This window comes from Oppia nitens, unplaced genomic scaffold (genome assembly GCF_028296485.1).
Source record: "Oppia nitens isolate AA-2021 unplaced genomic scaffold, nextdenovo-longstitch-racon4-pilon3 scaffold3_pilon_pilon_pilon, whole genome shotgun sequence".
NCBI classification, from domain to species: Eukaryota; Metazoa; Arthropoda; class Arachnida; order Sarcoptiformes; family Oppiidae; genus Oppia; species Oppia nitens.
Window position 1 is genome coordinate 5,297,387 of NW_026533221.1, and position 26,698 is coordinate 5,324,084.

Consider the following 26,698-nt stretch of genomic DNA (forward strand, 5'->3'; position numbering starts at 1 on the left):
ATTGTATTTAATTAAAGTGCAAAAACATTAATATTTGCAAACTATTGCGACAATAATAGCATTTTTTGTTAAATAAATGAATTAATTAGTAGTAAAAACTATATATAGTATTTACTTATAAATCAAATTCAAAATAAGCTAAAATCTTTATTACAATGTAAATGTTGTTATATGCTATAATGGCAAAATACAGTAAATATATAATAGTTTTAGTTATATTATAAATTTGTAAGAATATTATATAAAAACAATTAACATTTATTGTTGAAATATATGTGTATATATTAAAATTAATTTTGTGATTTAGTCAGGGACATATTGTTATATTTTATTGCTAAAGCAAATCTGGGTATTTGGTGACTATAATATAATAGTCTATTTATATTTTATATAAAAAATAGTTAAGTGTAGAGTAAAACAACGATAAGAGAGACATACCGTACATAATATTAGTGACTAATCTTATCTGACACACAAAACTTCAATCTAATCGCTTTAGAAGACAATAATAATTGAAAACCCAGTGTTTGTCAGAACTCCTGCTAAGAGTGAAATGTGTTTCACTAAAAATAGAGAAAATATACAAAAGAAAACAGAAAATCATTAATATATAATTATATAAATATATATATATATATTGTATGTATATATTATAATAGCTATCATTGATACTATAAAAGTTTTAGAATAGTCAGTGAAATAAATGAAAATTAAATTAAAAACAAAAGTAAAAAACAATGAGTGATATAAAAGTATCAAAAGGACTGCGATTTGCTGACACTTCGGCTTCAATCGAGATCTTAAGGGAAGAGAGACTTAATAGAAGTCGACATTTCCTTAAACAACTCAATTGGGATAACTATGAAAGGATTAGATTTGTTGGTAAAGGTATGTATGTCTCACATTGTCTCACATATAATTGTATACAACAAGTATTACTATAATTACATTTGTTTTAATTATCATTTTTAACTTTGTTAGTGCTGTTAACTATATAATAATTAGTATTGTTTTATTTTTTAACTACAAAAATAAATTTACATTTTAATGGAAAATACAAATTTTTAAGCTTAATTAGTGAAAAATAATGTCAATTTTTATGTTTTTATTATTAATATTAATGTTAAAAATATATAGATATTAAGTTATATTATATTATATCACAATGTTTAATAGTTATTTATAAATATAAAAAACAAAATCTAAAGAAATTATGATTTATTTTCAATAATCAAACATAAATCTATTATAAAAATATAAATCAAATTAATGATTAGCGATGACTGCAATTGAAAGGTGCGTTCGGAACGGCTGTCCTCTACAGGAAACGATCGGATGATATGCTAGTTGTGCTCAAAGAGATTAATATGAATGACTTGAATGCCACCGAAAGACAGTTAGCGATCAATGAAGTAAAAGTGTTGTCAATATTAAACAATCCAAACATTATTAGTTATTTCGACAGTTTTGAAAGTAATGGTAATCTGTATATAGAGATGGAGTACGCGGACGCCGGCACTCTGGCCGAGCTATTGGCACAACTCAACCAACCCTTACATGAATACGAAATACTTCTCATATTTAGACAAATTGTTTGTGCAATCAATTATTTGCATCAAAATAATATATTACACAGAGATATCAAAACGGCTAATATTTTTCTTAACAAAGAAGGATATATTAAAGTCGGAGACTTTGGTATTTCAAAGATGTTGACCACTAAACGTGAGGCCGAATCAGTAGTCGGAACGCCTTATTATATCAGTCCTGAAATTGTAATCAATGTTAAAATAATTAGTCAATTAATTGATATTAAAATTATTTTTATTACTAAAATGTTTGTCGCCATACAGTGTGAGGGCAAGAATTATAATCAGAAATCGGATATATGGGCCTTGGGTTGTGTTCTCTATGAAATGGCGTGTTTACACAAAACATTTGAGGGATCTAACCTCCCTGTCCTCATTAATAAAATAGTTAAGGTATAGATGCAATATTTTTATTGTACATGAGTTGGATAATATTGCTGCTGTTTAATATTATATAATATTGTTAAATAATTGATAAATGATTTTTATATTTGATTGAATAAAACATATTATATTATAATTTAGGGTCAGTTTGCTCCCATCAGACGTAACTATTCAGCAAAGTTTCGTAATTTAATCAATGAGTTGCTGCACAGGGATCCCAATATGAGACCGACCGCACAGCAAGTGTTGGACACACTGGTCGGTCAGCTAAATAAGTTACAGTTGGATAGGATTCAGATGTGGTCTCAATATCAAGAAATGCCGACTTCAGTCATCACGTCTGGTATTTTGATCCAAAATAGTAGGTATTGTTTTATAGACTAATGTATTGACTAATATTATATAAATATAATATTTATGACTTGAAAACAATAGTTCATTACAATATCCCCGATCGACTGTATATGAGGTGCTTATTGGGGAACCACATATCAAATTGTCACCACTATTATTACCCCCTAAAATCAGAATCAAAGAGGTTTTATATTATTATTTTAAATAACATTTGATAGTAATATTATTAGATGTTTTATTACATTTAATTTTGATATACAGTATTTTAAGTTAATTAATACAGACAACATTTATAAACATTTAATTAATATTATTTGTTATTTAAAAATAGATAAGCAAAAGTTTGACACATTTTTTAGCTCTGACTTATAACTCTGTTGTATATTCATGGGGTAACGGATCCAAAGGCCAGTTAGGTTTGGGTGAATCGATTCGTTTCTCATCAAAACCAGAATGTATTGAATCATTGCGTAACCGCAATATAGTCCGCATTTGTGCCGGCGATGGCTTTAGTGTCTTCATCAGCAAAAACGGTTTAGTTATGACTTGTGGTGATAATCAAAACCGATGTTTGGGTAGAAACGAAACGGTGCCCTCTTTTACACCTAAATTGGTCGACACATTGCTTAGCGCTGATGTTTCGACTGTCAGTTGCGGTACAAATCATGTGTCAATTGTGACCGGAGATGGAAAGGCATATTCGTGGGGATATAATATTGATGGCAGACTTGGTGTCAATTTGCACAACAACTTTGTCGATATACCCACTGGTGTTGTATTTTATGAAGACGTTTGTATAAAAAATGTTTTCTGTGGTCCCGACGCCACAGCCTTTATTGACGACAAGGGATTTGTGTGGATGTCTGGCAATAACTCATATAATAAACTGGGATTTAATGAAAAACATTATTTTAAGACCATTAAAGTTAGTCAAATGTGGTCTCCATTTAAATTAAAATGGATTAAACAAAGAGTACTCTCAGTATCATTGAGTTTGACGAACTCAGCACTTGTTGTAGAAGATGGACAAGTGATCACTTGTGGACTTAATAGTGACGCACAGTTAGGTTTAGGTCATGTGAGGCCATCGCATAAAGCCAGTGTCGTTAACCAATTATCACAACAAACTATAATTGTTAGTTAAAAATCATATTTTATTTGTTGAATGATAACCGAACCATTCAATTGTGACCAATCAATTAGAGAGTGCAAACGGGTTCGGCATTTATGGTGGCCTCCAATGCCGAAAATGTTATTTACTTTTGGGGCGCACGACCTGTCAATCCATTGCCAACAATTGGTTAAGTATTATAATTCATTTATTCATTTTATTAACAATTTTTATAATAAATTTATGATTAAAATTGTTTTTATATTTTATTTGTCTTTTGTTTTAAAGATATTGAAAAATCAGAGAATCACTTGACATCTGATACAATAAAATTAGGTCTGTTTTTTGGAGACTTTTGTTATTATATTAAGTTTTTAAATGTTTAAGTTTAATGAAATAATTTTGAAATTAAAAATAAACACATGAGTGACAAAAAACAGATAACTTTTCATTTAATTTTATAAATACAGTATAAAAGCATTTGCGACAAAAGCATTATATAATCTATATATAAATGAATTTTTTATTAGTTGACCATTGAATACATCTATAGTACACTACTATAGGTATAATACAGTACATTATTATAGTCATACAAATGTCATTTATATTCATTTATTATGCACTCAAACACACAATATTTCAAATATACTGTACTAACCGTAAGAAAATTGTATTAAAAAGACAAAAATGTATATTTTGTTAACTATTAACGCTGTCAGACAAATATAAATTAAAGCTCAAAATTAATTAATTACTGTTTATGTTTGTAATGTGTATGTTATGTATTATACTGTTTTATAAAGTATTGTATTATATAAAACATAACTGTATTAATAACAGCAGTGGTATAAAATTAATATTGTATAAACTAACGTTAGTTATTATATACGATACACTGTAGCATATTATTTATTAGATATTGAATATTATAATATAAATTATGCTATATATATAAACTATAAAATTTTAGAAATTTCGAAATTAATTGAATATTTGGTTTAAAAACAGCTGAATTTTACATCACTAGTAGTAATTTTACATAATATTGTTGTTACTAATTTGTACTGTATTATAGTTTTAAGTTTAACAAAATTAAAGTATAGTCAAACATAATAATTTTATATTATTTAATGTATTAAAGCCAGTGATTCTCTAGAGATAAAATAACACTAACCATAATCAATATAATCCTAATATCTCCAAAACTATGTTAGTTAAGTCAAATTATTATAAAATCAAATATAATTTTAGTTAATTGTGATAACACAACTCTACAGTATTATTATTAAATTGTAATACAGTATAAACTACTGTATAATAGTACAATAGAGTATACTACTGTACATACCTTATTTATCTTATATTAATTGATATTTTAATTATTAACTATTAACAAACATACATTTTTTGAATTATTATTACAAATAAACTCAGTTCAATTGTAAATTTTAGATTAGATAATTTTATAGCTAAATTACTTGTATAAAATCTCTGATAATTATTAGAAAATATTTTATATTAAAATATATTTAAACTTTTTTTTGGATAAAAAATTATTTAATTAGAATTTTAGGAAACTTAGTATTTAATAACTAAGATATTTTGTTGTAATAATAGGAGAATGTAATCAATCGTTGATGAATGTGGTAGAGATTGTTGGTCCGGATCACCCTATTGTCCAAATACGTGATCCAAAGATAATAATTGATAATCTTCACGATCTTTCACTATTGAATCTAACGAATAAAGCCATTATACTTAAGCCACAGCCTATTATATCATTATATTCATCACCAGTTCATCTCTATCAGGGAGAGGTTGTAGGACTGGCCAATCTATATGTATTTTTAGGTTATTATTTATTTATTATTAAAATTGCTTACAAATATTCAAAACATGTATACATTATGAAAATCAATATAAATTTATTTATTAACTTATGATATCATTATATACATATTAAATATTTTATTAGTATAGTAATGTTATTTATTCAAATAAATATGTTTTTACATTTAGATGACACGGTTTATGTTGTTATTGACACAACTATTCCATTAAATGAAGATAATTATGAATCTATAGAACAAACACCAGTTTTGTCAACAGTTCCAGAGGAAGACAACCTAACAATTAAAGACACAAATACTAGAGAAAATAGTAATTCATTGACATATCTCAGCCAAAATGTAATATTTTGTTTTTATTTTATATAATCATATGATATTCAATATATTTTGTGTTACAAATATTTGAAATTATTTTTTTGAAATTTAAAAATTTACAATATTTTGGTTAAGTTATCGATTTTTAAATTTTCCTTTTTATAACAATAAATTGAGAATAAATATTATGTACTATTTATATATTTATTTTGAATGTAATTTAATAAAATTACTCCAATTCAATGATAGAGAAAGTAAAATTTCAAATTATTATTATTATTGAAGTTATTTTAAATCTTTTTTTCGATTAAATTTAGTATGCTTAGTTTAGTTAGAATTAATTTTCAATTTGAAAAAACCAAAAAAAAATATTTTTAGTATTAATGTATAAAGTAAATTAAGCAACATAGGAATCTCACAAAATATATCCACAAAAAAAATTGATGAAATAAAATCATTTTATTTAATTTGATGATATCTATATCATGTAGACTAAAGTAGACTTACATTATATCTAGAAATCGTTTTAATAGACCCATTACTTATGGGGTTTTTGACATAAATTATACTTTGGATTATATATCAGTGAAATTACTTAATGTACCGCACATATCAAAAGTAAACTCTTTTAACTAATATGATATACTATACATGTAATATACTGTATTAATAGATAATTTATATATATATATACAGTAAATAAATTTATGTTATATGTAGATAATTAATTAATAATATTTTTTATATTTGAGTAATACTCAATAAAATCATTTAATTATATTGTTTTTATAAATTGAAAAAACTAAATAATAGATTCCCGAATGGATTCTCCAAGAGATGGACGACCAGACAAACAATACTTTCATTGAATTGCAAAACCTTAGTTCAATTGGTGACACAATCGGCATCAATGATAACACTTTTATATGTCCGCAATCCTGTGACTGTCATCAAGAAATCAATAAATTAAGACAAAAATTACAAGAAAAACAAAACACAATTCTTAGTCTTCAAACTCTTTGTTGTGAATTAGAGAATCAAAACCAACTCTTGAAAAGAAGACAACAGGAGTTCAGTCAAAAGTTTCGGCCAATGATTTGTAGTCAACAGTGCTGTCATATAATGTGATAAATGAAAAACTGACCACTTTTTTCATCATTTTTTAATCATATTTTTGCATTTCTTTTATTATTATTTTTATATTATAACAAAATTGTTTTCTATCGACTGAAGCATCCTTTTAAAACCACTTTAATGTCAATGCAAACAATTGTATGCATATGAGAGACCACTATAATAGCAATTGATATTTGAGTCATTTAACAAACAAAATAAACATTTCATTGAAATAGCACTTATATAAAGTAAAAATAATAAAACAAACTAAAAGATGTTATAATTAAAATAAACTTTTATCTGTAATAATAAAATGTTCACTAAAGTGAAAATAAATTGAGAGGACATGTATAATAGTATAGTATTGTTTTTAACATTATTTTCAAGCATTTGAATGCTTTAATTTAGAGATCAAATACATAAAATTCAATTGTCCTTTGAAATTGAAATATTAAAATATTCATTGTTTTATCAATGAATTACTGTATTATTTGTATAGTACTTATGGAGTGTGCTTTATATAAATATAAAATTTCATAAAATGCAAATTGAGACATAAATAATTTAAGCATACAGTAATTAACTATATTTAGTCATTTTTTATGTTAAAGTTTATTGATTACTGCAATCATTATTTGGATTACATGTTTATAAATATTTAATTAAAAAAATATAATGAATATTACTTTATATTTATTTTGTAAATAACTTGTCCCAGAATTCTGTCAATAATATTCAATATACTCTAAAAGTACTAATATTTATCAATTAATGTCTATTTATAATAGATTTTATGAATAAAGTTCAATAATTTGTTAAATTTATCATTTGTTATATGTTTTTAAGCAAACCGTTAAGTTTTATATATTTATTATTTGTATAGATATAGTATAAAAATTATTATGATTTTTAAAGTAAATATTAATAATTAAATATTTGATTTGATTATTATTAGATCCATCGAAATATATGAAACACATATTTGTTGCGATGAAATTGCGAACAATTTATTGGAATATTTTTTCAGTCAGTAATTATCTTCAATACTAAATTCATATCCAATTTATGTATAGTATTTAATTTATAACATATATAACTTAAGTCTAAATACTAGACAAAAAACACTTTTATGGCACAAAACATGGTATCAATTATCATATTTTTGGTCACTCTCTCAAACCATATAAACCTAAAGACCAACAGTGCTATCAGTGTTGTACAGCAGTGCGCTGATGAAGGACTGAGATAATTACTGTCCGAAACAATATTGATATAAATTGTCCGCAATTAAGGCCGAAGACAAAAATCGGTTAAACAAATGTCACAAATTGTAATAAAAAGTGAGTTATAAAAGTTTTACACAAAATAATATTTTCACATATTCTTAAAATAAACACATTTAAGATTATTTCCACATATTTTTACATTTTTTAATGAAAAATTGTACTTTTATACAAAAAATAAATAATTAAAAAGTGTTTAAATGATTGATTTTTAATGCAAAAGTAATGAATTTATTAAATATATATATATATAAATTATTCAAATAATGTCAATAAAATTTCAATGAATTATATGATAAAACATATATACTTTTTACAAAAATATATTTTTGAAATATTCATTACATATTTTGATGTCTCTAATTATTATATTGTATAGAATTTCATATTAATGCATATAAATTACTGTAAAGTTTTATTATAAAATAATAAGGAAATAAGTATTGTTATCATTTACAAGAATAATACAACAAAAATATTTAATTTAGTTATCAAATCTATAAATACTATTAATCATAAAAAGCTTAACAAATACATATAATCATCACTCGTGACAATATAATGAACAAAACAATCCATACAAAAATTGCTTAATTATTGATTTATATATAGTTTTTAATTTAATATAATAAAATTAAAATCACAAAATGTTTACATGTAATCTAATTTCCCAAAAATGTCCATGTACAATAAATTACTATTTTGACACTATAGAGACAATCTTTAGCTATGAGTTATCATTGTATAAAATTATATTTGTATTAAATTAATATTAATGTAAAATGCAGTTGAGTTTATAATTTGATACTTTAACCTTAACCTGAGGTCAAAATAATAAATAATAATCTATATAATCCTTTTTAATTCTCTTTCACAATATTATTCAATCATTATTTTGTTAGATTATGGATCTATTGATTAGTTAAACATTTTTTTTTGTATATAAAGCAGTTTTACAAAATAAAAAATCTAACAAAAAATGAATTTGTATTTAATGACAAAAATGAATATTTTATTATCAATTATTATATTTTCACAATTATTATGTAATTTTTTAGTTATCTCAGTGATTGTAACTACAAATTTAGGTCCACTTAAGGGTAGAGAAATATTTGTGTCCGAAAAAAACCAAAGCATTTCATTATTTCAAGGAATTCCTTACGCAAAGCCACCGATCGGTAATCTCAGGTTCAGACGGGCCGTTGCTTTAGACAAATGGTCGGGTGTTTGGGACGCGACTTATCGTAAAAACAAATATTTTACTAAAATATATAGTTTTTAATAATTATATTTTATTTAAATTTTAATCAAATAATCTATAGCTCGGCCGTCATGTGTTCAGCCAAAAGAGGACAATATCAGCGAAGATTGTCTGTTCCTCAACATCTATGTACCACATAATACATTCACAAATAATACCAAATATATGAAAAAGAGTGTAATGTATTGGATTCACGGCGGATCATTCATAACTGGATCCATATCATACGATCAGTTCAATGCCACATACCTGTCCGCTTTGGGTGATGTCATTGTGGTTGAAGTCGGCTATAGGTTGTCTGCATTAGGATTTCTATACGACGGCACAGAAGAAGCTCCGGGAAATCAAGCGTTTAGTGACTATTTAATAAGTCTTCAATTTATTCAAAAAAATATTGAGTTCTTTGGCGGCGATCCAAACTCAGTGACGATATTTGGTGAAAGTGCCGGAAGTATGGCTGTGTCGGCTCTAATGTTGATTAAAAATGGTCGCAATCTATTCAATAGGACTATAATGCAAAGTGGATCAGTTAATTCGTATTTGGGAAGTGAACCGAAAGAGTCGGCTCTTATCAAAGCACAAGATTTTGCCACAAAATTCAATTGTTTTGATAACAGCAGTAATAAAATAAACATTTCGTGTCTCAGAAGTATTGATGTCAAACAAATTGTTAACATTTGTGATACAATGCGATATAACAATCAATTTTTTACTCCAATTTTTGGCGACCAATTCTTGCCATTAAAACCAGAAATAGCACTTAAAAGAGGAGACTTCAAGTTAACATATTTTTGTTATAGATTTTTCTTAAATGATTATTAATTGATACATAAAATCTTATATAAAAACATCTAATATACAAATAATTAGATTACACTATGAATTATTATATCAGAGCTAAAAATAATTTTATTACTTTTACATTAATAGGAAAAATGTTGACCTATTGTTTGGGACGTGTAGTGATGAGGGATCGGGATTTGTGTCTGATCTTGGATTTCAAGATATGCTGCCCGACAGTCCTAATAACTCTATGACTGTCTCGAAATCCAAATTATTTATACAATTAATTTTTAGTGTAATGAAGGTATCAAATATCAAAAAAGTTGCAGACTTTTATACAAAAGGTCTCAAAGATAGCGACGGTGTAATGTTAAAGAAAGCAGTGGCCAACTCTTTCGGTGATTACCAATTGACGTGTCCTACTATCAGCTTTGGTAGTAAAATGGTCTTATCTGGTAAAGCATATTCATATAAATTAACATTCAGTACGAGACACGACTGGACAGGAGTACAACACGGAGATGATATACAATATGTATTTGGAGGTCCACTAAGAAATTCAAATCATTATAGCGATGACGTTAAACATCTGAGTCATACTTTCATTAATATTTGGACCACTTTTGCCAAAACTGGGTATACTTTACAATTTATACAATACTATCGGTTATTTTAGTTTAAAACCATATATTGAATATAATTATTAGTGTACCGCCAAAAGTCAATGGTATTGATTGGCCCGAAGCTATTGATAGAAACCACGCAAAGGCATCGGTCAGGTATATGACACTCAATCCAAACAACTATAAAATAGTTGATAACGCCTACAGACATACCTGCGATGACTTCTGGAACAAACAAATCAATACATAAAATATTTTTAAATCATTTAAAAGTCTTGTTAAATATTAAGCATTTATTTAATTTTTTTTAATAATTCAAATGTAATATTTAAATCATAAATTAGATATAAAAGTAAATTATATAATTAAAAAGTCTAATAATTTAAACATTTTTGGCCACCAATTCATTCTAATGGCGAGACTTCCGGCATACGGTTCATCCCATTTAAGGATCACATCTTTGCCATTATAACCATAGAATAGCATTTGATATATTGAAAGACTGACTCCACCGATAAAGTCATCGTCGTGTCCGTGATCTGCATCATAGACAAGAAAAGTCATTCGACTTAAGATTGACACCGACTTATTCTTCCAGTTCAGACACTCGTGATTCCAATTCGGATTGTTGTTGTCATTATGGATGTCTGTCTCACAATCACAGTCCCGGTCCACACATACTATTGAATAAGCGTCTGATTTGTGCCAAATTAAGAGATCCATATCTGGTAATTGTGCCGAATGTATAGTCACTTCAAGAGAACCCGTTAACAATAAATAATACATATTTACAGTCAATAGACATAAAACTAGGCTTAATATCATTGCAAACAATTGTAAGTTTGCATTCAATACAAAGTCCTTAAATGTGTGCCAATAGCCGACAATAAAAGCTACCAAACGTTGTGAATCATTTCGGTACTCATAAACGTAATATGATTTACATATTTCACACTTTGACCGTCGGTTACTTCGCCGTGTGTTAAGCCATCGCTTATGACAATATCGGTGCACATACTGTGCCGTTCCCTTGCAATCACACGGAGACATCAATCGAGACAAGGAATCGCTTTCCAGACATATCCGACACATTAGTCGTGACTGTTCATCATTGTCCTCATTCTTGAGTACCGATTCCTCCATAGTCGAGGACACACAACAATTGAAGATAATATTGAGTTTTATATGATATCAATAATTTTCTAGTAATTATTACACTATTTTTATGGCAATCATTTGTTGGCTTAGATTATCAATTCAATTAAATTTAACAATTGTTATCATAAATACATTTATTATTTGCAGTCAATGTTCATAACAATTATATCTCTCACTTAACATACAATTAATAAAAAATCAATTGATATTTTGACTTATTATAAGATCACTTAATAAATTGTAATAAAAAATTGAAAATTACAGTAAATATGCATTAATTTTATATAAAAGTTATAAAACAATATTTGTATTCCAAATAAAAGCCTTAATGTTTATAACAAAAACTAGTTTTTAAAAAAATTTAAATTTATTTATAAATAAACATAAAATAAATATTTACAAAACACGTTGTTATTAAATGATTGATTGATTGATGCACTCAAACATAATAAGTCTGAAATTCCGTATAAAGTTTTATTTAATTTTTTTTATTCAATTATTGACTTTTATGAGATAACAGTATCACTTTTATAATATAAAGTATATACTGTAGTAGTTTATTAAACAAATTATCATATTTTATCATTTATTATTTACAGTTTATGTTAGCTTTATATTAATTAAAACTTTTAATACTATAAATACGTTTACGTTAAACTTGTAGTTAGAGTTGAGGCAAATTTATATTTATTTAATATTGTGTTTTCACATAAATTAATTGAAAATAAAAGTGAAGTTTAAATTTGTAAAAAGGAGGTTTTGTCATTTTTCAATTTTCTGATATTTAAAAATAAAATTTTGCATTAATAAAACAAATTAATGTTATTATTTTATATTAATTATTTATATTTAAAAGAAATGCAATGAAAATTTTTCCCAGTATTTAATTATAATTATATAATAAATTAAAAAAATATTTATTATCTGCAAATTAACTATTTTTGGGTTAATTTCAATAAACCTATACTTTTTTAATTTATCGGTAAGTGTTTAATATTTAAAAAAAACAATGCAAATATCTAAATATTATGCTCTTAAATACTACTATAAATATTACAAAAAATACTGTATCAATAGTAAACACAACACAATTTAATGAATGTTTGATAAAAATAATGCTTTTAATTTCATATAAAACTAATTTAATTTGTAGATATTTTACTTCAAGTTATAGAAATATTTTATATAAATATTTTAATCTGTTTTACAAATATCTTAAATGTAGATTTTGTTGAATACAATATATCGTAAATGTGATTATAAATACAAATTTAATTGAAATGGTTATACAATAGAATCATGTTATTTATATTTAAATTATAATAAAAAATGATATAACTTTTAATATTTATTATAATTTATATAAATATGCAGTATATATATATATATATATATATATATAATTGTTTTCAATTTCATGAAACAAAAGTCTTCTTAAATTCTTTATATTCCCGTTTCTCTTCTTCGTCTAAAATAATTAAAAAATAAATAAAAATTGTTAATTTGAAATAATTATTATCGTAGTTAATAATAATAATCTACAATATACTTAAATTATAATTATACTGTAAAATTAATTACGATAAATTACAATAAGTAAAAATCATAAAATATTTTAATTTGAAGCATTAATATACTGTCTTTGGTATGAAATATATTTGTTTAAAATTGTGTATAAAAATAAGTAATTGAAAAAATAGCGGTAAAGTAAGCCAAATGAAAAATAGTTTTCAAATATGTCATTCATTACCTTCTTCTTCATCATTGAGGTCACAATTATGATCAGAATCGTCATCACTATCTTCATCATCACGTCGTTCCCGATATGCAGTGGCCGACGGGTCACCAAAAGTCATTAGTTCCTCCTTTTCTGTCGTTCCCTTTTGTTTCACTTTTAATAATTGTTTTTCTCGTTCTTTACTTCTGGCCATTTGTGCCTCCCGTTTAATCCTCTCATATTCGGGTCGGTAATCATTTTCATATTCAACGGCCGCTGCTTTGATGGCATTAATCAAATCATCCATTCCTTGTCCAGTTGTGGCCGAAACGCCGACTGCCGTCAAATTTTCATAAAACGTGTCCAAAACCAAAGACATAGATCTGGTTAGGTTTGCCATATAAGATGTCTCCTTTTCGATGGCCGACTCAAACAACTGCCAATCGCGCATCCAATCCATTGCAAACTTGCAGTCAATGGCATCGCATTTATTCATTGCAATAATTATCGGTAATTTGTATTTATAAACCACAGAACAGGCGTACAACATGTTGGACATGAATGTCACAGGATTTTCACTGCGGATTGTGTCCATCACATACACAATCACAGTTGGATACCGTGAGGCTAAAGCTTCTGTCATTATAGCACCCGATGCGGACCACGTGAACACTTCAATCTGTCCCGGAGTGTCAAACAAGACATATCTGGACATCAAACGAGACAAATGTGTCAATCAATTGATTCAATCATTTCATTCATATACTAACTCATAATTATCAGCTCTTTTGTCAATCAATTGGATCACTTGATCTAATTGTGTGGCAAACAAATTAAGACATGTAATGATGGCTCCATTTGGTCCCAAATTGTATTTTTTCATCACTTCCTTATAATTGACAGTATCTCTAATGTCTATATTTGCTGGAAATGGTGTCTTAAGGACAGCCGGATCACAGTTGATAACATAAGGGACAGACTTCTTCATAAATAAATGTTGACCGACGCGACCACAAAGTGTTGATTTACCGCTTCCGGCCATTCCTAATATTATTACACAAACAGGTTTTCGGACATCACTACCAACCGTCTCATCGGTTGTCGACGAGTTGGACGCACCCGTCGTGTCGTTTGTGGCCATCTTTGAGACCGAACTGTACCTCAAAAAAGCACTGACAATGAGTTTCACGTGTTTTTCACTAATTTGTAAACAAAACGATTGTTTATTATTTAATATAATATAATGTGTTATAAATTTACATAAAGTATGTCAAGTGTTTGGTATTAAAATTAATTTAATTATAAAAATTAATTATTATATTCAATAATTAGGTCACAGAGACCTCCAAAAATTGCATCCAAACAAACCCCTAAAAAGGAGGTGCGATGCGGGCTATTGTTATGGGTGTTAGCAAAGCTGAGCTCACTTAACGATCACTGCAACAGCTATACCCCCTATGACAGGAACAGTAGGTTTACATAACTGTCTATCAATCAGTTATATATTTTTTCATATTTTCTAAATAACAGTTTCTATATATAGTATTCATTAATATATTTATTATATTTTTAATAACTTTCTTAATATTATAATTGAATTTATTTTATAGAAATATTAATATTATAATTATGTGTTTATAATATCATTTTAATTAATTTAAAATTAATTATATTTTAATTAATAAATTTAAAAACTATTTTTAGAAATTCAAATATAATGTTACGTCTATTGTATGTCAATAATAATAATAATGGGTTTAATGGCAGACATTACGTAACGAAAGTATTGAATGAAAATCAATATAAAAAGTCATATCAATTGTAACACTATTTGTGAACAATTGATTAAATGTCACCAAAAATATTGAGTCATTAATTGATTTGATGGACAAAATAGTGTCAACTGATCCACACTTTCAACACTTTGACTCAATTGATGACAATTTCTTCATAAGAAAATATTAACAACTGATTGCCGAAGAAGACATGGATCTAATTATGGACGACAAACCAACTTCAAGTGATTCACCGCTTATGTTGAATCAGATGTCCAGTCAATTGGCTCAACAAGTATTGGCCCAACAAATGGTGTCTTCAAGTGTTGTCTCATCTCAGGCACAGTTTGTGGCCGCAGGTGTTCCCACATTACTGACACCATCGCAGATGCCGTCACTCGGCATAAGTCCCATTCAACCGACGAACTCAACATCAAAATACGCGCAACTTTTGCAAGTGATTGAAGAATTAGGTCTGAATTGTATTTAGGATTTGAAATATTGTTTATTAAAACAATAATTTTGTCATTTTTAAAGGCAAAGACATTCGGCCGACATATTCGGGTTCAAAGAGTTCGGCCGAACGGCTCAAGAGAGGTATAATTCACGCGAGAATTCTGGTCCGCGAATGTCTTATTGAAACAGAAAGAAATAACTCAAGAAACTGATGACCACTTTATTTATACAGAAATCCATCCCTTAATTATGATATCAATGAAAACATTTTTATACGATATTTCCATTGATTTAAACAAATCATTGACTTATTTATCAAATAATTATTTTTTATTTAATTACCAAATCATTGATTCTGTAATAAATTTACATAAAATATGTTTCAATTTGTCTAATAAATCGATAAAAAATAATATTCATGAAAAATACAGATTAATTAAACTTTTGTCAATAATAATAGCATATAAAATCTAAAACACTATAAAATTGGAAATAGCTTTTTGTCAACAATTTGTCATTCATTATATTTTGACCGAATTGACGGCTTTCTGTGCCGCGTCGTCCAGATCTGCAGCTGATATGATATCCGACACATCACTTAATAAAGCTCGCGCTGTCTCAGCATTGGTGCCCTCGAGTCGGACAATGAGTGGAACTTTGACCAGATTTTTGGCAGCAATCAGACCTTTTGCAATGATTTCACAGTTAACAATACCGCCAAATATGTTAACCAAAATGGCCTTAACTTTTTGGTCGGCAGTTATTAAACGAAAAGCATTTTCGACGCCCTCCTGATTAACAGACCCGCCGACGTCCAAAAAGTTAGCGGGATTTCCACCGTAATGATGAATAATATCCATTGTAGCCATTGCAAGACCAGCACCATTGACCAGACATGCAATATTGCCGTCCATCGGAACAAAATTTAAATTGTATTCGCGGGCCAATTGATCTCTTGGGTCTTCTTCAGAAGCGTTATCCTTCTCTATTTGTTTCATCCATTGTTGTCTAAATATTGCGTTTTCATCGAAATTGATTTTGGCGTCAAAACAAACTAATTTATCTTTGGTTGAGATACCGAACGGATTGATTTCGACTTGAAGTGCGTCTAAATTCAGAAACAATTTATACAAACGAGATATTTGTTCGGCCGCGTCGTCGGCTAAATGTCCGGTTAAACCCAAACCATTTTTAGCTACATTTTTAGCTAATTCTAAGTCCAAATTATCGGAATTTGTATCAATCGGTACAATAAACTTATGGATAGCGTCGGGATTTTTTTCAGCCACCTGTTCGATGTCAACACCGCCTTCTTGTGAGACAACAATCACTGGTCCATTGCTGGCTCTGTCTAAAAGTATAGCTAAATAAAGTTCTTTCTTAATGTCGAGCGCTTCTGCAATCATCACTTTATGAACTAAAACACCACTTTTGGTGGTCTGAGCTGTAATCAGATAATCGTTTAACATTTTACCACAAATTTCAGATACTTTTGATTTGTCTTTTGTCAGCTGAACTCCTCCTTTCATCGAAGAGTTCTTAAAATATCCTTTGCCGCGTCCACCGGCCAATACCTGGGCTTTAATGACATATTCTTCTACTTCGGCCAAAGAAAGATCACTGAATTGTTCACTCGAAGATTTAGATGAGTCTGCCGAAGGACATTCGGTATAGTTGCCGATAATCGACTTAATCTCATCGACACTTTCGACAACACAGAAGCGCTGAACCCTAACGCCATTGTTTCGCATCAATTGTTTGCTTTGATATTCTTGTAAATTAAGACATCGCTTCTGTTGATAACAACTGTTGACCACTGGAACAGATCGACGCAGAAATGTATTGATTGGTAATAAATGTTTTAATTTTAATGCCATCGTCTCTATTGTCTAAACATATCACTGTTTCCTCCAATTAAGTGATGTATTTGTGTTTGTAATGCCGTTTAAAGACAATGAATATATCCTAAGAAATAATGGTAAACACAGTGATTGCAAATGTGATAAAAACTTATCAATAAATATCATATAAATTATGATTGCATTTCATAACACTTAATCAAATCATCACTAATTTATTATAACATTAAACAGTGTGTATGACTCCGCCTATCCATGTGTTTCCATAACAACATTGTATTATAATCAGTGCATTGTATGAAAAAGTGGGCCAAACTTTATACTTGTTTTCCATTGATTCTTGAATTTCATTTCAATCGCTAAACTTAATGCCGATTGCAATGCGTTTGCGTTAAACGTATGAAACGTTTGATGAGTTGAACACATGTTTTGTCTCTTTTAAGTCATTTATTTTGATTGTCATTTGGAGACCAATTGATTGACAACAATGGCTCGCAAACAACGACGACAACAACAAAATGTTGAAGAAAATGATAGCACTGAAGATGGATTTGATTTTGAAGATATGGACAATGATGATGAAGAAGAAGTCACACAACAAAGTGATGATAATTATGAAGACATGAATAACTCTGATGGCGGTGACAGTGATTATGAAGAACCAAATGATGATACTATTGGTAATGATGAAGACGTTGACAACAATAGTAAGAATGAAAAAAGTGAAACAAATGTATTGTTTCCCGAAAATGATTTGTTGTCTAAAATCAAAAACAAAATCAGACGACGAGAGGTGTATTTGAAACTCAAGAAAGAAAAGAAAGAGGTATTGTATTGATTGAAACTAATGAATTGTCTCAATATATAAACATATTTTGTATTTGTTTTAGTCCAAAAAGGAGGCCCGAACTGCCCGACAAAATGAGGCCAAATCTATGGGAGAAAAGGTATGTTTGAATTTGTATTAAACTTTATTAACGTTTGTTTTTATACGACTTGTTTTGACACCAAAGGCACAGAAATTAGTTCCGCGAACTATTGAGTCGACCCGAGAACCGGATGAAACAATGGTTGATCCTAACGATGAAGATGTCAAAGAGGATGAAGAACACGATGAGATGGCTACTTATTTTCGTAAAGAAATTGAACCGAAAATATTGATTACATCGAGCGATAATCCGCACACTAAGACTATAAAGTTTTGTCGTGAATTGAAACAAACGATACCAAATGCAGAGTTTAGATTTAGAAACAGATCCAGTATTAAAAATATGGTTAAGGCTGCCATCGATAGGGATTATACAGACATTGTGATTGTAAACGAAGACTGGAGGAAACCAAGTAAGAGATGAAGTGTTATTTGATTTTGAATTTATATCAATTGTTATTATATATAAATATATATTCATATTAATAGATGGCTTACTTCACATTCATTTACCAAATGGTCCGACGGCTCACTACAAACTGAGTTCAATTCGTTATTGTAAAGAAATAAAGGTATGAATTGTTAATAACATTACCGATAAATGAGTTAATTTTATTTATTTTATATAACCGATTGACCAGAAACGGGCACAATATAGCTCTCATAGACCCGAAGTAATTCTTAATAATTTCAACACAAGACTCGGCCATTCAATCGGTCGTATGTTTGCTTCAGTTTTTCATTACGACCCACAATTCAAGGGCCGACGTGTCGTTACATTTCATAATCAAAGAGATTATGTATTTTTTAGACATCACAGGTATGTTATATATATTTTGAGCTCCTATTCGATGAATAAATATTATTTTAAATCTTTAATAGATATGAATTTAAAAACAACTCAAGAGCTGCCATTCAAGAGATCGGCCCTCGATTTACACTTAAGTTACGTTCTCTACAAAAGGGAACGTTTGACTCTAAGTTTGGTGAATACGAATGGGCACTAAAGGTATTGTTGCCATGAAATTGACTCTCAATTACTCTTTACTTACAATGTCTTTATCTTTAGCGACACGACTCTGGAGTAAATCGAAGAAGATTTGCGTTGTAATAATCTATATAAGTTGTCAATCATTTTACACATAAAATTACCATAAATTTTAAAGTTTATTTCGTGCAAAATTATTAAATATAAGAATATAATATGTAATAAAAAATAATACAACAATAATGGAAAAATAATTTGGTTAACTTAATCATTATATACATTAGTATTGCCCCAATTTGTGTCCACTTTAGGTGGCGAACCCTCAATATTAATGTTATTAAATCTCTTAACGGGTGAACCTTTTCTCTTACAACTCTTCCAATTGATTGACTCGAGTGAGTCATCACTGGGTATACCGTTAGGCATTAAGTTTTCATTATTTTTGGTAAACCATTTGATACCACTCCTCGGGAGAGACTCATAATGAATTGAATCTCTTTCATAATAAGTATCAAAGATATCCTCATTTCGACACATTTGTAGAGCAATGTATGAATGTATCAAAAGACGGGGATATCTTGTAGTAAAGTATTCAACAAACTGATTGGGTATCGAACCCAGAGATTGTTGTACTTCATGAGGCAGTTCCCTATAGTGGTGACGTTTATTACGCATTGCGCGCAATAAATCTCTTACTGATGATCCGCGATATGAGCGAAATTTCTTGAGGTCTGCTTGTAATTCAATTGATATGTGTCTTCTCCAATCACCTCTACAAACGTCAAGTCCACCCCTCTCTAAAGTTAACACTACGGGTGAATCTACCGGTTCTTTTTCAATACGATCGGAGACATCCTGCAGTAACTGCAACGCCTTACTTGGTGTCCAAAACAGTGGGTGTTTAACCACCGATTCGATGTTTGGTCGATCTTTTGGATCGGAGGCAATCATGGCATTTATAAGGCTATATTCACTCATAGTTTCCTCAGTTTTCATTAGCACGATATCAAACCGACCAAACAGTATATTTGACTGTCTGTGTAAAAGATCTCCAAATGGGTGATACCCTTTGGTTAGGGTATAGTATAATAGACATCCCATTGAAAAAATATCAATAGGTTTTGAAGGCTTGAATGTTATTCTCTCAAGTTTTGAATTTAACACTTCGGGTGCAATCCAACCCTCAGTACCTTTCAATGTTATCGACACTTCAGTCGATAACTGTTCATTTGTTAATACTTTTGAGACACCGAAGTCAGAAATCATAACTTTCCTTAAATAATTGGGCGGTAATGGATGTGATATCAAAATATTCTGAGGTTTAATATCCCTATGAATTATGTTTAAAGAATGTAAATGTTCTAATCCTAGACATGACTGATGCAACACATGTTTGGGATTAAGCTCTGCCAACTCACCCCTACCTTCAATATAGTCATAAAGTGTGAGGTCAGCTAATTCTATGGCTATATATCGAAACATTTCGTCCGATTCGGTGGCAAAATATCTTATCAAATTCGGGTGTTGGAGTGACCGAAGCAATTCAATCTCACGTTCGGCCAAAACAAAATGGTCGGCCACTACCCTCTTGACGGCAATCTTTTGTTTGTTTTCAAACAACCCCTTATAAACACATGTACCTGAGCTGCCCCGACCTATAATTGCTTTTGTTTCAAACTTAACTTTTCCAACAGTAGTCCAGTTGGGATCATTGATTTTGTTGTGCTCTTTGTTTGATTTAATATATCTTGAATTCCAATAGATTATGACCGCAACAGATATGACGGCCACTATAAATGTCATACTTGTGCGCAACAATTCTATATAAATATGTTTCATATCAAGAATATCTTGATTTGAAGATATGTTTGATATTATGAGTGGTTCCTCAACGGAAGTTTGCTTTTGTTGTGCCAATAAGTGAAGTGGTGTTTCACTGATTTGAAATTGTGGATAAATTTCATTTTTTCTCATCCTTGGGTACTCATAATAACCAAATACCAAAATATTAAAATACTGTTCAATTGTGTGAATCGATTCAAATATGTCCGGCCCTTCAATCAGTAGATTTCGAGTCTTTTTTGTCGGAATTAGTGGTGTTTGTGTCAAATCTACTAAAGTAGTCAATGCATACATCGACTTTGAGTTCGCCATTTCTCCGATATATAGCGATGGATACAATGGATTGCTTTGTTGCAAATTTCGAGGAATAACAGTCCCACCAATGGTTGAGAAGGGAACCCGTCGGAGAACAGGTGTTATTCCGTCATTAAATTGAAAAATGGATACAACTGGAGATGAGAACTGATGAGTCCATAATAATCTGTTTGCATCGTTAGACAAATCAATTGTTGCTATCCTTCCAGTTGTACTTGAAGTCAAATGAAGAAATTCGTAGGCATTTTGTGGTATTGAAGACACGGCAGACGCAGAAAAGTCGGTAAAAGTCAAGTTCCAAGTCTTCTGCTTTGTTTTTAAGTCAAAAATAGACAAATGATATTCACTTTTACCGATAAATAAAAGATTTGTCGTCTGCGTGTCGTACGATGTGGTGGTCGACGGCGGCGACGGACACATCGGTGTGTCTGAGTTAAGGACATCCACGCGATGACCTGTCTGTGCATTTATGGTAATCCATTCGTCAATCTTTTTGCCCGTATATAGCAATCCATCAGAACTACGGCAAGGACTCGATGAGACCAATTCGCTTACAGTGAACGGCAACTTCTCTAATGTCTCTGTCTCGCCGTCCGTAGAACTAATCGGTTTGATTGTAGTCATTAAAAAACAAAAATTATTATTGAATACAATTTCAGACACAAAATTACACAAAGATTATCATCTCATACATACCTGAAGCCATTGTAAAGATAAAGTGATCCGTCTTTAGGGTCCGGAAGAAATAAAGTTCTTCGTCTCTGTTGTTCTGTTATGTTCTCAACGGTTGGAACCTTAAGTATAGGCGACTCATTGACCGACCATTTAATAAGACCCGATGTTTGGCCGATAGCGTGAAGAGTACCGTCCAGTGTCGACACCAATAAAGATGGTTCTCTGATGGCCACTGGTTGCTAATCAAAGACATTTGTAAACAAATTGGTTGCAAACAATTGGTGACCAATTGGTGACAATTACCTCATTAGTGGTGATCAATGAAACCCAATGAAGAAGAAGTGTTAGCGACAATAATATCAATGATTTATGCATTTTATAGGCGTATTGATGGCTATTATGAATCGGTATTTATGTCTTAAACACATGTCTTGTGTGTCAAACAATTACTTCAATACTATTAACGATAACATTATATCATTGCATAACTCTATTCATATGTTTCAATGGTTTTTATTGTTATTGCGATCCCTTTAATAATAAAAGCACTGATTGTTATCGCATAATACTCTATAATATGAGTACAGTGTATGGCAAACATTTGTTCACTTAACTAATGGCTTCACAATACAGTAATGTCAACAATGATTCCGCTATTTGTGTTAAAACTCGTGTACTTTCACAACATTTCTTATGCAATCAAAGCTTTGAATGCGTTAATAGTTTGCATAACTTATATAACATATACTTTATATCACAATATCTTTACTTTAGTAAAATATAACAAAATTCAAATTAATACATATATAAAATTTATATTTAATAAACATTATATATATATTATTGTAATATTTAATTATTACAATATATCGACATATTTTGAGTAATCGGTAATTTAGTGTATTTACAATATTAGGAATAAAATGCAGGAATATTTTAGGAAAATTATTTAATATTATTTAAACAAATTTTGGCGCTATTTTTAAGTTTATTATTAATTTGATAAAATTATTGCAATTAACAATATTATTACTTCAAATATAGAAATATTTAAATATCAACAAAAATTATTTATACGACTATTAATTTATGTATTATTATTTATTTATAATCAATTATTATTAATGATCAATTGTTTAATGAATTTATATAATTATTTAATAGAAAAATAAATCATAATTTAATATAAACTTGTTTTAAAGTAATTAGTATTATAGAAAACTTGTTTGTGATGTTACAACAATTGAATTACATTATTTAAAAATACAATTTAATTTATTTACATAAATTAAATTATTTATTTAGCTGCTGAACCATAATATTTGAATAGTATTGATATAATTTTACAATATTTGTAATCAATTTAATGTTAAGTAGATGTAAGTGTATTTGTTTTAATAGATGTAAAGATTAAATTTAAAGCAGACATTAATATATTGTTGGAGCTGTCAGTCAAATCAGAGGCCAATTCAAGGATCTGTTATAAACAGTATAAAACATTACCAAAACTATCAATAGATAATCAATTGCTAATCAATTGGTATCCTCTGAACCATTCAATCATACTTTCAATTAATGTTTTAACTATTTCTTCTGGTTTTTGTATTGAAAAATATATTGACATAAAAACTAAATATTATAAGTGATAACAGTTTATATTAAAGATATACTTTATTTGAATCTAAAGTAAACTTTTTATTAAAACTATTAATTTTGAAATATATTTACTCAATACTAATTTCTATATAGTAGTTTCTGTATAAATACATTTAAATTATACACATTTAAAAATTGTTAGTTTAATAATTTAGAAAAATCTTTAATAATTTAGAAAAATCTTTAATAATTTAGAAAAATCTTTAAAAATTTAGAAAAATAAAAAATGTCTCTTAAAGACAAACCTGAAGCCAAATATATATCCGATATCGTGGGTGAGTGGGGTCGTTGGCAGTTAAATCTGAGCGCATTTGTCTTTGTTGTCATTTCCCTCAATGCTTACGGCGATCTCAGCTATAGTTTTCATGCATATGATGTTGACTATTGGTGTCGTGATATACCCATTGAATCTAAGGTTAGTTATTAGTTAATTACAATTTAATCAATATTATTATGTTATTTTTTTGCTAAATTGATAAATTTTATTTTTATATAATCAAAATCAATTTAACTACTTTTTTAATACAGTTTAATGTCATTTTATATTATTATTTTGATTTAAATTTTATTGTAGAATAATATATCACTTGAAGAATATCGATGTCTAGAATATACAAATCCAAATCAAACTTGCAATCAATGGGAATATAATACAACAGATTTTCATAAAACAATTATTACTGAAGTAAATACTATAATATATATGAATTAAATAACAAATTTTTGAAAATATAAAATTAAAATAACAATTATTTACAACTCTATAGTTTGACTTAGTTTGTGACCGATCTAACTATGCATCTCTGAGTCAATCATTTTTTATGTTGGGTTATCTGATAACTGGTGTCCTATTGTCTCAATACGCCGACAAATACGGCCGAAAGCCATTGGTTTGGGTGTCATTTGTCTTACAAATAATTTCATGGATTTTGGGCGCAACTGCTGTCAACATTTGGATGTATTCAATCTCTAGACTATTACTAGGACTAGCAATATATGGTTGTTCCGGACCTATTTCTACATCACGTAAGTTATCTATTATTTTATTACATCAATAATCTAAATGTAATCTAAATATAATTATTATCAAAAATATCAGTATTGGAAAGTTGTGGTCCAAAACATAGATCAGACATTTATATGGGAGCCGGGTTTGGGTGGGTTTTTGGTTATGTTATGTTACCGGGAATTGCTTTTTGGCTCAAAGATTTCCGAATAATGAATTGGTTCGGTATTGTGCCGATCATCATATGTATGGTCTGGTTTAGGTTTATACCAGAGTCTCCCCGTTGGCTGATAACCAAAGGACGCACCGATGAAGCCGAGGCTATACTCAAAAAGATTGTTAAACAAAACAGATTGAGTGCTAAAAACTTTGATCAAAAGTTTTTGCAGTTTAGAACACATATTTCAAAAGTATTTATAAAAACATATATTTATTGATTAATTTTATTTATAAAAACTTTATTGACAACAGAATCAGACATCTAATAAAACTACCAAAACTTATAATATGTTTGACTTAGTGAAGACACCAAATCTGCGTAACTATACTCTTATATTTTGGTTTTCATGGACAGTACTGGGACTCGTTTATTATGGATTCACTCTAAATATGGGCGATTTTGGGGGCAATTTTTATATTACTTTCCTATTATCTGGTATTGTGGAACTGCCCTCTTCATTGATATCAATATTAGCCCTGAGATACATGAGTCGACGCATGGCATTGATTACATTTCTGTCAATTATCATCATATCTTCGTTAGCCATTATTCCCACAACTGATCCCAATTGGAAGGTAACATTTGCACTCTTTGGTAAATTTTCTGTTGGATCTCTTTGGTGGATATATGAGATATACGTACCAGAAGTATACCCAACAGTATTGAGAAATACTGGCGCCGGAACTTCATCGTCATTCAGCAGATTAGGTTCAATGGCTTCACCATTCATGAAGAATTTGGTAAATAAATTAATTGATTAAAAGTTATGTTATTATAATATAATGTATATGTTTTTATATTTATCATATTTTATTATATGAATTGCGATAAAGGCTGCAAACACCAGCTTATCAGTAGTAATGGTTTTATATGCATTTTTATCGCTTTGTTCGGCGATTTTAGCCCTTTTTTTACCTGAAACTAAAGGCACGGAAATACCGGATACATTGGACGACGTCAAGGCATAAAACAAAATGCATTTTATATTTAATAGTTGATAGATTTGAATTAATATTTGAAAGATTTTAGTAGAAATTATAAATATTATTATATTTGTAAAATAATATGATTTAATTTAATTAAAATCTGCTTTATTTATTTTAAAAAATTAATTTTCAATTTATTTATAAATAAAGATTATTTTTATATTAATCACAATATTAAAAATAATGTCTTTATATATATTTCTATAAACAAAGTTATCAAATAATTAACTTAAGTAAAAGATTATTTAAAAAATGCTATTTAAGCATTTACACTATATATAATATTTTATTTAATATGTTTATTTAATTTCATTTTATTAAGCTTAGTGTGAATTTATCATTTATCACTAATTGTAATTTATGCTATTAACTATATGCTATATTTAATAAATAATTTTTGTTATTTTTAATAACATTGAATAACAACATAACTACCAGCATTAAG

General features: G+C 28.6%; 8 protein-coding genes and 1 non-coding gene across 9 annotated transcripts; 5 read left to right on the forward strand and 4 right to left on the reverse strand.

Annotated features, from left to right (window-relative positions):
* The first annotated feature begins 737 nt into the window (after positions 1-737).
* On the forward strand, positions 738-6,734 carry LOC128957920 (serine/threonine-protein kinase Nek8-like). The gene is made up of 11 exons (XM_054303736.1): positions 738-888; positions 1,297-1,775; positions 1,854-1,982; positions 2,115-2,338; positions 2,409-2,511; positions 2,659-3,462; positions 3,531-3,627; positions 3,727-3,774; positions 5,059-5,292; positions 5,461-5,630; positions 6,420-6,734. Exons 1-11 carry the CDS (start codon positions 738-740, stop codon positions 6,732-6,734), a joined length of 2,754 nt encoding a protein of 917 aa, XP_054159711.1.
* A 2,298-nt stretch (positions 6,735-9,032) lies between these two features.
* On the forward strand, positions 9,033-10,922 carry LOC128957921 (acetylcholinesterase-1-like). Its single transcript, XM_054303737.1, has 4 exons — positions 9,033-9,249; positions 9,328-10,045; positions 10,197-10,685; positions 10,757-10,922. The coding sequence occupies exons 2-4, from the start codon at positions 9,432-9,434 to the stop codon at positions 10,920-10,922; spliced, it is 1,269 nt and encodes a 422-aa protein (XP_054159712.1). The 5' UTR covers positions 9,033-9,249; positions 9,328-9,431.
* A 2,323-nt stretch (positions 10,923-13,245) lies between these two features.
* Positions 13,246-15,017, reverse strand: LOC128957922 (GPN-loop GTPase 1-like). The gene is made up of 4 exons (XM_054303738.1): positions 14,891-15,017; positions 14,318-14,746; positions 13,581-14,254; positions 13,246-13,298 (listed from the first exon to the last, which is right to left on the reverse strand). The coding sequence occupies exons 2-4, from the start codon at positions 14,686-14,688 to the stop codon at positions 13,246-13,248; spliced, it is 1,098 nt and encodes a 365-aa protein (XP_054159713.1). The 5' UTR covers positions 14,689-14,746; positions 14,891-15,017.
* Positions 14,889-15,018, reverse strand: LOC128959008 (U4atac minor spliceosomal RNA). The gene has a single exon (XR_008484570.1). It is a non-coding gene; the product is annotated as a U4atac minor spliceosomal RNA (small nuclear RNA).
* Positions 15,019-15,352: 334 nt separating this feature from the next.
* On the forward strand, positions 15,353-16,067 carry LOC128958406 (cyclin-dependent kinase 2-associated protein 1-like). The gene is made up of 2 exons (XM_054304255.1): positions 15,353-15,795; positions 15,860-16,067. The coding sequence occupies exons 1-2, from the start codon at positions 15,534-15,536 to the stop codon at positions 15,988-15,990; spliced, it is 393 nt and encodes a 130-aa protein (XP_054160230.1). The 5' UTR covers positions 15,353-15,533; the 3' UTR covers positions 15,991-16,067.
* A 105-nt stretch (positions 16,068-16,172) lies between these two features.
* Positions 16,173-17,795, reverse strand: LOC128958583 (succinate--CoA ligase [GDP-forming] subunit beta, mitochondrial-like). Its single transcript, XM_054304461.1, has one exon. It carries the CDS (start codon positions 17,653-17,655, stop codon positions 16,300-16,302), a length of 1,356 nt encoding a protein of 451 aa, XP_054160436.1. The 5' UTR covers positions 17,656-17,795; the 3' UTR covers positions 16,173-16,299.
* A 216-nt stretch (positions 17,796-18,011) lies between these two features.
* Positions 18,012-19,699, forward strand: LOC128958584 (ribosome production factor 1-like). The gene is made up of 7 exons (XM_054304462.1): positions 18,012-18,463; positions 18,528-18,584; positions 18,651-18,978; positions 19,055-19,137; positions 19,207-19,385; positions 19,448-19,574; positions 19,635-19,699. Exons 1-7 carry the CDS (start codon positions 18,125-18,127, stop codon positions 19,674-19,676), a joined length of 1,155 nt encoding a protein of 384 aa, XP_054160437.1. The 5' UTR covers positions 18,012-18,124; the 3' UTR covers positions 19,677-19,699.
* A 112-nt stretch (positions 19,700-19,811) lies between these two features.
* LOC128958582 (serine/threonine-protein kinase/endoribonuclease IRE1-like) lies at positions 19,812-23,039 on the reverse strand. The gene is made up of 3 exons (XM_054304460.1): positions 22,689-23,039; positions 22,407-22,624; positions 19,812-22,311 (listed from the first exon to the last, which is right to left on the reverse strand). Exons 1-3 carry the CDS (start codon positions 22,758-22,760, stop codon positions 19,818-19,820), a joined length of 2,784 nt encoding a protein of 927 aa, XP_054160435.1. The 5' UTR covers positions 22,761-23,039; the 3' UTR covers positions 19,812-19,817.
* Positions 23,040-24,267: 1,228 nt separating this feature from the next.
* LOC128957923 (organic cation transporter protein-like) lies at positions 24,268-26,235 on the forward strand. The gene is made up of 6 exons (XM_054303739.1): positions 24,268-24,456; positions 24,616-24,726; positions 24,809-25,067; positions 25,141-25,457; positions 25,519-26,007; positions 26,101-26,235. Exons 1-6 carry the CDS (start codon positions 24,268-24,270, stop codon positions 26,233-26,235), a joined length of 1,500 nt encoding a protein of 499 aa, XP_054159714.1.
* Positions 26,236-26,698: the final 463 nt, after the last annotated feature.